Genomic DNA, 11,881 nt, shown 5'->3' with positions numbered 1-11,881 from the left:
TTCTTTTTTTGTAGTCTTAATCTTAAATATTTCATTTTAAAATTTAAATTATGAAAAACAAAAGCACCATTAAATAATGAATTATTAAAATATATAGAAATAAAAATTAAAAATATAATAATCAAATTAATTGATAAAATATTTAAAGCCTTATAAAGGTATAGGCTTGATTATCACAATTAAAATTAGTAAATATAATTTTTAAATTATTTTTAGTGCGAAGTACGTATTAGTGAAAGTTTTTACATTTGACGAGTCTGAACTATTTATTTTTTTGTTCACGTTTTTTCCGACACTCGAAATTTTTGGGGCGCTTTCAAGGGACACCCTGTTAAGTTGAATGTTGGATTAATTACTTTTTAATTTTTCGTTTTCGGTCTCTTCTTATATGAATTAAAAATTTTTTTTATCGCAGTTTTTTGAATAAATTTTTTGCAATTTTAAAATTAAAATAATAAATAAAAATTATTATTAATACGTACTGTGGACTATTTTGTTAGTTTTGCGCAGAAATAAGCGTATAAAAATCAAATTCACTACATATTTATGGAATATTTTATAGAAATTAGAAATATTAATAATTATTTTGATGATACGACCGGCATATAAAATTTATGTGCTTTAGTATCACGCGTATGCTTAAATGGTGGTTGTGGTCTTTCTAAAAGTGATGCAGGACATGGTCCTGTGACTTTCGGACTAAATTCCTTTTTATATGATGATGAAACCATTGAGCTACCATCACCTAAACTAATTGATGATACATTTGAGCGACGTTGAACTCGTTCAACGCGATTCATTGACGAGGACGACGAGGATGATACATTTTGTTGATGATGATGGACTTTCGAGAAATTACCATATGATCTCGCTTCGGATTGACCATAGAATGTGCCACCAACTGATAGATTATCCTGGCGTACAATTTTTTGTGGGCGTTCAATTGTCTGTTGTGTATAACTAGATGATGCCCATTGTTGGCCACGATTACCACGATGACTTTGTTGTCCATGTATTTCACATTGTTGTGATTCACGATGTATTGCACTTAGACTACGTCGATCGTTACTTTGTGACGAATTGCTTATAAATTGTCCTTGTTCATGTAAATTATGTATACTTCGTTTTTGTGCTGCTGCGGCTGAACTAATTGTATGCAGTGCTTCCGTTGAAGTGTGTGTACCTTTACGATGTAATACAGCATTTGTAACATCTGCTTCAGAGGACATTATATTTTTACGATGATGAGATGTTTTTTCTTGAATTGAATGATTTTCATTTAGTTTATTCAATGATGATGACTTTGTTTGATTGGTAAAATGTCGATTATTCACCGATGAATTATTATCAATGTTGTGAATGATATTGTTTGTAATAACATGACGTGTTGAAGCATTATTGATTGTTCTATTCTCTACATTATTGATCACATTGTTACGAACAATATGTGATGAGTGTGTTGATTTATTTATTGTTGTATTATCAACGTTATTTCTGGTTATTGTAGAAGATTTATTATCAACATTGTTTCTGGTTATATGCGTAGAGGATTTATTGTCGATTTGGCTGTTATCGATAACATTATTTCGAGTAATATGAGATTGTGAAGAAGATGTACTTGAATCTTGTATACTTGAATTATTCACATTATCAGAAATAGTTTGACGTGTTGAAATTAATAAATTATCATCACTTATATTTTTAGTAACATTTATTGCTTTTGCTTCCGTAACATTTATTGCTTTTTCTTGTACAACATTACTTTTAACACCTTGAATATTTGTAATATTGCGTGTAATTTTTGTAATAGTACCGTCAGGATTTTTAACCACTTCGGTAATGCTCTCTTGATTGATTTTTGGTGGATGTACAATTACTTGTTTTTGTACAATATTTTCTTTAGCTGTACGTTTTGTGTAAGTATTGTAATTCATTTGATTTGTTGTACGCATTGTTGTTTTATCGTCACCTAATGATATACTGGACTCCATATGGCGTCGTCTATTTACCACTTTATTATCTTGCGGTGATACAATTGGACTGCTTTGTTTCTTTTCAAATGATGATTTACTGGTTGTTACGGTCTCCATTTTACCATTTCCAATTGTAAGAGAATCCTCGGTTCTACGTATTTCCGCTTTTTCTCCTTTTACCACTGTGAATTGACTTTTTTGTGATGTTCTACCTTCAAATGTACCAACCATTTTCAAATTATCCTCAGGTTTTTTACCAACAGGCCTTTCTCCTGGTTGATAATCTTTTGGTTTTGGAGTTTCAAAATCACCTTCTGGGAATAAGTTATCAGGATGTCTTATAGGTGTTCTACGTTCTCCTGGTCCATATGATAATCGTGCCGGTTCATCAAATTTACCTTCAGGTTTCAAATTGTCAGGATGTTTTACTATAGGTGCTCTATCACCAGGTTGATAACCAGGACGTTTTGGTGTTTCAATTTCACCTTCAGGGAACAAATTATCTGGATGTCTAATTGGTGTTCTACGTTCTCCTGGTCCATATGATAATCGTGCCGGTTCTTCAAATTTACCTTCAGGTTTCAAATTATCAGGATGTTTCACTATAGGTGCCCTATCACCAGGTTGGTATCCAGGGCGTTTTGGTGTTTCAAAGTCACCTTCAGGGAACAAATTATCCGGATGTCGTATTGGTGTCCTACGCTCACCAGGTATGTATGGTGATGGTGATTGTCCATTAAAACTACCCTCCGGTTTTAAATTATCTGGATGTTTTACTATTGGAGCTCTGTCACCAGGTTTATAACCAGGGCGTTGTGGTTTCTCAAAATCACCTTCTGGGAATAAGTTATCCGGATGTCTAATTGGTGTTCTACGTTCACCAGGCTTATATGAAGATTGGTCTTTATCATAAAATTCACCCTCGGGATACAAATTGTCTTTTGGTTTTTTAGGTGTCGATTTTTCAGCTGGAGACCATTTTGGCTCTTCAGGTCTTTCAAATTCACCTTCCGGTTTTAAATTATCTTCATGTCTTACTACTGTAACTCTTTCTCTATTAACTACAGTTTGATAATCATTTCGTTTATGATAATCGTGGAATTCACCTTCAACTCGCAAATTATCTTCTCGGTGTACAATTTCTACGCGTTCGCCTCTTGTGCAATTGTAATCATCTCGTCGGCGTATTGTATATTCCCCTTCGGTGGTAATGTTATCTTCATGTTTTACTATTACTGCTCTATCGCCTTTCACGGTTGAATAGTCATTTCTAGTTCGCATATCGATAAATTCACCTTCGACCTTCAAATTATCTTCCCGCCTAACTATTTCTTGCCTTTCTCCTCTAACCACTTTATAATCATCTCTAGATCTTAAATCAACGAATTCACCGTCTATTCTTAAATTATCTTCATGTTTGATAGGTGTACGTTTTTCTGCTGGTCCAAATTTAACCGGAGTACGTTTTTCAAAGTCACCTTCTGGTTTTAAATTATCATCATGCTTTATTGGTCTACGTCTTTCAGCTGGACCTAATCTAGTTGGTGATTTTGGTCTTTCGAATTCACCTTCTGGTTTCAAATTATCAGGATGTTTCTTGATTGGTACTCTTTCACCTTTAACTATGCGATAATCATCTCGTGTACGAATATCAATAAATTCACCTTCCATGCGTAAATTGTCTTCATGTTTTCTTATTTCCACACGGTCAGTGACTTTAACTGTCGTGTAATCATCTCGCGAGCGATAAATATTTAACTCTCCTTCCATTCTGAGATTATCTTCATGTTTTCTAATTACAGCACGATCACCTCGAGTAACCGTATAGTCATCTCTTTGTTGAATAACCAACTCTCCTTCTGGTCGTAGATTATCTTGAGGTTTTGTTTGTTTTGGACGTTCAGCTGGTGAATATGGGGTTTGCTCAGGTCTCTCGAATTCTCCCTCTGGGTGGAGATTATCTTGAGGCTTTTTAACCACCGGACGTTCTGCAGTTTGATATGCCGGTTTAATTGGTCGTTCAAATTCTCCTTCTGGTTTTAAGTTATCAACTTGTTTTATTGGAGTTCTCTTCTCGGCTGGACCAACCTGTTTACTTGTTGGGCGGTCAAACTCACCCTCAGGTTTAAGGTTGTCTTTTGGTTTTTTAGCAACCGGGCGCTCTGCTGGTTTATAAACTTCTTGTTTTTGTCTCTCGAATTCTCCCTCTGGGTGGAGATTATCTTGAGGCTTTTTAGCTACAGGCCTTTCTGCTGGCTTAAATTGTGGTTTATCAGGAATATCGAAATCACCTTCAGGACGCAAATTGTCGTCGTGTTTAATTGGTGTTCGTTTTTCAGCCGGACCAAATTTGTTGGGAATGGGTCTTTCAAAATCACCTTCAGGATACAAATTATCCCTCGGCTTTTTCTGTTCTGGTCGTTCTGCTGGCCTATACATTGGTTGTTCTGGCCTCTCAAATTCTCCTTCAGGGCGAAGATTATCGTCATGTTTAATAGGCGTACGTTTTTCTGCTGGTCCGTATTTTGTAGGTGAAGGTCTTTCAAATTCCCCTTCTGGATGAAGGTTATCTTTTGGTTTTTTCTGTGTTGGTCTTTCAGCTGGACGGTATTGCGGCTGTTCTGGTCTTTCGAAATCGCCTTCCGGATGAAGATTATCTTTTGGTTTTTTCTGTTGAGGCCTTTCTGCTGGTCTGAACTCTGGTTTCTCCCTTCTCTCAAACTCTCCTTCAGGACGAAGATTATCGTCATGTTTAATAGGCGTACGTTTTTCTGCTGGTCCGTATTTGGTAGGCGAAGGTCTTTCAAATTCCCCTTCTGGATGGAGGTTATCTTTTGGTTTTTTCTGTGTTGGTCTTTCAGCTGGACGATATTCTGGTTGTTCGGGTCTCTCGAAATCGCCTTCAGGATGAAGATTATCTTTTGGTTTCTTCTGTTGCGGTCTTTCTGCCGGTGTAAATTCTGGTTTCTCCCGTTTTTCAAATTCACCTTCAGGCCGAAGATTGTCATCATGTTTAATTGGTGTTCGTTTTTCAGCAGGGCCGTATTTTGTAGGAGTGGGTCTTTCAAATTCACCTTCTGGATGTAGATTATCTTTTGGTTTCTTTTGAACTGGTCTTTCAGCTGGACGATACTCTGGTTGTTCTGGTCGTTCAAAATCTCCTTCAGGACGGAGATTATCGTCATGTTTGATTGGAGTACGTTTTTCAGCAGGACCGTATTTTGTGGGTGTAGGTCTTTCAAATTCACCTTCGGGATGGAGGTTATCTTTAGGCTTCGTTGGTGTTGGCCTTTCAGCTGGTCGATACTCCGGTTGCTCTGGCCTTTCGAAATCACCCTCTGGACGCAGATTATCCCTAGGTTTCTTTTGTTGTGGTCTTTCTGCGGGTCTGAATTCTGGTTTATCCCTTTTTTCAAATTCACCTTCAGGCCGAAGATTGTCATCATGTTTAATTGGTGTTCGTTTTTCAGCAGGGCCGTATTTTGTAGGAGTGGGTCTTTCAAATTCACCTTCTGGATGTAAATTATCTTTCGGTTTTTTCTGTGTAGGCCTTTCAGCTGGACGATATTCTGGTTGTTCTGGTCTTTCAAAATCACCCTCGGGGCGTAGATTGTCTTGAGGTTTTTTCTGCTGGGGTCTTTCTGCAGGTTTAAATTCAGGTTTCTCTCGTTTTTCAAATTCACCTTCAGGTCGAAGATTGTCATCATGTCTAATGGGTGTTCGCTTTTCAGCAGGACCGTATTTTGTAGGAGTCGGTCTTTCAAATTCACCTTCTGGATGTAGATTATCTTTTGGTTTCTTCTGTGTTGGTCTTTCTGCTGGACGATATTCTTGTTGTTCTGGTCGTTCAAAATCTCCTTCAGGACGGAGATTATCGTCATGTTTGATTGGCGTTCGCTTTTCTGCCGGACCATATTTTGTGGGTGTAGGTCTTTCAAATTCACCTTCTGGATGTAAATTATCTTTCGGTTTTTTCTGAATAGGCCTTTCAGCTGGACGATATTCTGGTTGTTCTGGTCTTTCAAAATCACCCTCTGGGCGTAGATTATCTTTCGGTTTTTTCTGTGTAGGCCTTTCAGCTGGACGATATTCTGGTTGTTCTGGTCTTTCAAAATCACCCTCGGGGCGTAGATTGTCTTGAGGTTTTTTCTGCTGGGGTCTTTCTGCAGGTTTAAATTCAGGTTTCTCTCGTTTTTCAAATTCACCTTCAGGTCGAAGATTGTCATCATGTCTAATGGGTGTTCGCTTTTCAGCAGGACCGTATTTTGTAGGAGTCGGTCTTTCAAATTCACCTTCTGGATGTAGATTATCTTTTGGTTTCTTCTGTGTTGGTCTTTCTGCTGGACGATATTCTTGTTGTTCTGGTCGTTCAAAATCTCCTTCAGGACGGAGATTATCGTCATGTTTGATTGGCGTTCGCTTTTCTGCCGGACCATATTTTGTGGGTGTAGGTCTTTCAAATTCACCTTCTGGATGTAAATTATCTTTCGGTTTTTTCTGAATAGGCCTTTCAGCTGGACGATATTCTGGTTGTTCTGGTCTTTCAAAATCACCCTCTGGGCGTAGATTGTCTTTCGGTTTTTTCTGTTGGGGTCGTTCGGCAGGTTTAAATTCAGGTCTCTCGCGTTTTTCAAATTCACCTTCAGGGCGAAGATTGTCATCATGTTTGATAGGCGTACGTTTTTCTGCTGGACCGTATTTAGTCGGTGTTGGTCTTTCAAATTCACCTTCTGGATGTAGATTATCTTTCGGTTTTTTCTGTGTTGGCCTTTCTGCTGGACGATATTCTTGTTGTTCTGGTCTTTCAAAATCACCTTCTGGGCGGAGATTATCATCATGCTTGATGGGTGTACGTTTTTCTGCTGGACCGTATTTAGTCGGTGTCGGTCTTTCAAACTCTCCTTCTGGATGTAGATTATCTTTCGGCTTTTTCTGTGTTGGCCTCTCTGCTGGACGATATTCTTGTTGTTCTGGTCTTTCAAAATCACCTTCTGGGCGGAGATTGTCCTTTGGTTTTTTCTGTTGGGGTCGTTCGGCAGGTTTAAATTCAGGTCTCTCGCGTTTTTCAAATTCACCTTCAGGGCGAAGATTGTCATCATGTTTGATAGGCGTCCGTTTTTCTGCTGGACCGTATTTAGTCGGTGTTGGTCTTTCAAATTCACCTTCTGGATGTAGATTATCTTTCGGTTTTTTCTGTGTTGGCCTTTCTGCTGGACGATATTCTTGTTGTTCTGGTCTTTCAAAATCACCTTCTGGACGAAGATTATCATCATGTTTGATAGGTGTACGTTTTTCTGCTGGACCGTATTTAGTCGGTGTCGGTCTTTCAAATTCACCTTCTGGGTGGAGATTATCTTTTGGCTTTTTCTGTGTTGGCCTTTCTGCTGGGCGATATTCTTGTTGTTCTGGTCTTTCAAAATCACCTTCTGGGCGGAGATTGTCCTTTGGTTTTTTCTGTTGGGGTCGTTCGGCAGGTTTAAATTCAGGTCTCTCGCGTTTTTCAAATTCACCTTCAGGACGAAGATTGTCATCATGTTTGATAGGTGTACGTTTTTCTGCTGGACCGTATTTAGTCGGTGTCGGTCTTTCAAATTCACCTTCTGGATGTAGATTATCCTTCGGTTTTTTCTGTGTTGGTCTTTCAGCTGGACGGTACTCAGGCTGTTCTGGTCTTTCGAAATCACCTTCTGGGCGTAGATTGTCTTTAGGTTTTTTCTGCTGTGGTCGTTCTGCAGGTTTAAATTCAGGTTTCTCTCGTTTTTCAAATTCACCTTCAGGACGAAGATTATCATCATGTTTGATAGGCGTACGTTTTTCCGCTGGACCGTATTTAGTCGGTGTTGGTCTTTCAAATTCACCTTCTGGATGTAGATTATCTTTCGGTTTTTTCTGTGTTGGTCTTTCAGCTGGACGGTACTCAGGCTGTTCTGGTCTTTCGAAATCACCTTCTGGGCGGAGATTATCATCATGCTTGATGGGTGTACGTTTTTCGGCCGGACCATATTTTGTCGGCGTTGGTCTTTCAAACTCTCCTTCTGGGTGTAGATTATCTTTCGGTTTTTTCTGTGTTGGCCTTTCTGCTGGACGATATTCTTGTTGTTCAGGTCTTTCAAAATCACCTTCTGGCCGTAGATTGTCTTTAGGTTTCTTTTGTTCTGGTCTTTCAGCAGGTTTATATTTAGTAGGAGTTGGTCTTTCAAATTCACCTTCTGGTCGAAGATTATCCTTCGGCTTTTTCTGTTCGGGCCTTTCAGCAGGACGATATTCAGTTGGTTCCCGCTTTTCAAAATCACCCTCTGGTTTTAAATTATCCTTAGGTTTTTTCTGCTTAGGGCGTTCGGCTGGTGTATATTTTGTTTGTTCAGGTCTTTCAAAATCACCTTCTGGGCGTAGATTATCTTTAGGTTTCTTTTGTTCTGGTCTCTCAGCAGGTTTATATTTAGTAGGAGTTGGTCTTTCAAATTCACCTTCTGGTCGAAGATTATCCTTCGGCTTTTTCTGTTCGGGCCTTTCAGCAGGACGATATTCAGTTGGTTCCCGTTTTTCAAAATCACCTTCAGGTTTTAGATTATCCTTAGGTTTTTTCTGTTTAGGGCGTTCGGCTGGTGTATATTTTGTTTGCTCAGGTCTTTCAAACTCTCCTTCTGGGTGAAGATTGTCTTTAGGTTTCTTTGGTGTTTGACGATCAGCTGGTTTAAATTGCGTTTTACTTGGACGCTCAAAATCACCTTCTGGTTTTAAGTTATCCTCATGAACAATTTTCTGACGTCTTACGTCTGTATTTTGAATAACTTGATAAGATTGCTGACTTGTAGTTAACACTTCTCTACTTTCAGTAGAATAAAACTTTTCAAAATCTTCTTTGGTCCAAGTTCTTCGTCGTGATGGTCGTATTACCTCCGTGACTTTTTGTGTAAATTCAGTTTGGTTAGAAGTATCAAAAGTCATTGGACCTTCTGGAACCAAGTTATCAGGTCTTTTCGGCGTGACTTTTACATGTTCTACTGTATTCGTGTAATCTATAAACTCTGAACGATTGGTTGTATCAATTGTAATATCCCCTTCAATTTTAGTCCATGTATTTCTACGAATTGGTGATGGGCGTTCTGTTGGTTCCCCAGAGTAGTCTAATTTTGTTGTAGTGACATCTGAAATTAAATTAGACTTAAATTAATGAAGTTCTAAGCAAAAATAGCAATCTTTTAATTTTAATTAACTATTTAAGTTAGGCGTGAAATTATTTGTACCTTATATTCTTTGATGATGAATTTTGTTTTAACTTCATGAATGTAGACGAAAATAAGAATACAATTTTTCGATATCTACCTTTGTTTTTGAAACATCAAAAGAAGAATAACTAAACAAAATTTTCGATATTTTGAAAATTACTCCAGATATCGAAAAATTTTATGCTTACTTTTCGTCTTTTATTGTTATAACATAATTCACCATCGAAATATACAAATATATTTTCTTAAATTTACGTGCTCATACATCCTTAATTAGAGTTGGGCACAGCGGGTTTTTTTGTTTTCAATAATTAATTAAGGTTTAAATAGTTTTTTTTTTTTTTTAATATCCACCGACTAGTTTTGGAGAAATTTATGCAAAAATATCATCTATCTACCGTTTTACTTTGTTGAATATGCCTACTTTTGAAATCGTTTATTTATTTAAATAATCGGGCACCACTCCCTAAAATTCAGAATTGATTTAGGATAAACTTCATATAAAAAAATGAAGCTTTTTATTTAAAATTGCCTTGGTGCTGGTACATCCTTAAGTTAGTCCTAAAAATATAAATATACTATGAATTGAACCTGAAACTTCTATCTATCAATCCAGTACCTACATACCTACATGGCTTAAAATAACGATCAACATGCACCAAAAAAATTTGCCATTTTAAGAAAAATTTGCCCTGCTATGAGAAATAGAGAAATTAAAAAAAAACCGCGATATCTATTCTTTGTATAGAACAAACATGCAAACTGTGCGGAAACCTTATATTATTTTGCAATGAAAATTTTTTACAAAAAGATACCACAACTATCCATTTTTGTTTTTTTATCAAAATTTTTTCCCGTTTTTTAACTAAGTATTTTTCTCCTAATTATCCCGTTGAAAATCACGCCGGAGTTTTATTTTAAAATTTGATGTATTTTCTTACATATTTGCTTTGTGGTATGATAAATTTAATATAAACTGTATAAAATTTATCAAGAAACATTGGTTGTCAATTAAAAAGTTGGAAAATTTTAATAAATATCGATTTGTTTGTTTAGGCTGGAAGTAGTAATTTTATTTATGTCTATTGTTGATAAAATATTCTATAGTGAGCTTGTAAAAGAAAATTCAAAAGAAACAAACCTATGAATTCACCAGTAGTTCGGAGATTATCCTCATGACGAGTTATTTCTGCACGATCTCCACGAATTAATCGATATTCTTCAATAATGTTTCGAGTTCCTGTAAATTCACCTTCTGGGAATAAATTATCTTTTGGTTTTTTCGCTACAGGTCTTTCTGCAGGTTGCCATTTTTCGGGAGTTCTTTTTTCAAAATCTCCTTCAGGTTTTAAGTTGTCTTTTGGTTTTTTAGCTTCTGGCCGTTCACCAGGGCTCCATTTTTCTGGTGATTTTCGATCAAATTCTCCTTCCGGCTTCAGATTATCTTTTGGTTTCTTTGCAACAGGTCTTTCTGCAGGTTGCCATTTTTCTGGTGTTCTTTTTTCAAAATCACCTTCAGGTTTTAAATTGTCTTCAGGTCTTTTAACATCTGGGCGTTCACCAGGTCTCCATTTTTCAGGAGAACGTCTATCAAATTCCCCTTCTGGCTTCAAATTATCTTGTGGTTTTTTGACTACAGGTCTTTCAGCAGGTTGCCATTTCTCAGGAGTTCGTTTTTCAAAATCTCCTTCTGGTCGTAAATTATCCTCAGGTTTTTTAACATCGGGGCGTTCGCCAGGTCTCCATTTTTCGGGAGAACGTCTATCAAATTCTCCTTCGGGTTTCAAATTATCTTTTGGTTTTTTAACATCAGGACGTTCACCAGGTCTCCATTTTTCGGGAGAACGTCTATCAAATTCTCCTTCTGGTTTCAAATTATCTTGTGGTTTTTTGACTACAGGCCTTTCAGCAGGTTGCCATTTCTCGGGAGTTCGTTTTTCAAAATCTCCTTCAGGTCGTAAATTGTCCTCAGGTTTTTTAACATCCGGCCTTTCACCAGGTCTCCATTTTTCGGGAGAACGTCTATCAAATTCTCCTTCAGGTATCAAATTATCTTTTGGCTTTTTAACATCAGGACGTTCACCTGGTCTCCATTTTTCAGGCGAATGCCGGTCGAATTCCCCTTCTGGTTTCAAATTATCTTGTGGTTTTTTAACTACAGGCCTTTCAGCAGGATGCCATTTTTCAGGTGTCCTCTTTTCAAATTCACCTTCCGGTTTTAAATTATCTTCAGGCCTTTTAACATCTGCCCTTTCACCGGGTCTCCATTTTTCTGGTGTTCTTCTATCAAACTCACCTTCTGGTTTCAAATTATCTTTAGGTTTTTTTACCTCTGGTCTCTCGCCTGGTTGCCATTTTTCAGGCGTCCTCTTCTCGAAATCACCTTCTGGTTTCAAATTATCTTCAGGCTTTTTAACAGGTGCTCTTTCTCCGTATGTAGCAGTATATTCATTTCGCCGTTCTCCAGTAAATGGTCCATCAATATGTATATGATCTTCCTGTGCTGGCGTATTATGTGTGCATCGATGTCGACTGAAACAAATTAAAAACACAAATTAGCAATGTGTTAAATCATTTAGGTACTCGATATAATAATATTTGTATACAGGCTAAGTCTTTTAAAAAATGTCAGAAAAATTTATATTCCGCATGAAGGTATTTTTAATACAAAAAAGTACA

General features: G+C 37.2%; 1 protein-coding gene across 9 annotated transcripts in view; it reads right to left on the bottom strand.

Moving 5' to 3' along the window:
- Positions 1-296: 296 nt before the first annotated feature.
- The window catches only part of LOC123298009 (titin-like), a 55,824-nt gene continuing 44,239 nt past the window's right edge, over positions 297-11,881 (bottom strand). The window contains exons 3-7 of one of the 9 annotated variants that reach the window (XM_044879869.1): positions 10,344-11,734; positions 7,571-9,121; positions 7,310-7,483; positions 6,962-7,222; positions 297-6,613 (exon numbers count right to left, since the gene is read on the bottom strand). In XM_044879869.1, coding sequence (XP_044735804.1) covers positions 582-6,613; positions 6,962-7,222; positions 7,310-7,483; positions 7,571-9,121; positions 10,344-11,734 — 9,409 coding nt within the window. In that variant the 3' untranslated portion in view covers positions 297-581. Of the gene's footprint in view, positions 9,122-10,343; positions 11,735-11,881 lie in introns of all 9 variants that reach the window. The other 8 variants (XM_044879871.1, XM_044879865.1, XM_044879868.1 and 5 more) reach the window with 8 other exon arrangements.

Source organism: Chrysoperla carnea, chromosome 4 (genome assembly GCF_905475395.1).
Source record: "Chrysoperla carnea chromosome 4, inChrCarn1.1, whole genome shotgun sequence".
Taxonomy (NCBI): Eukaryota; Metazoa; Arthropoda; class Insecta; order Neuroptera; family Chrysopidae; genus Chrysoperla; species Chrysoperla carnea.
Note: the sequence above shows the minus strand (reverse complement) of the source record. Positions and strands in the feature narration are given on the sequence as shown.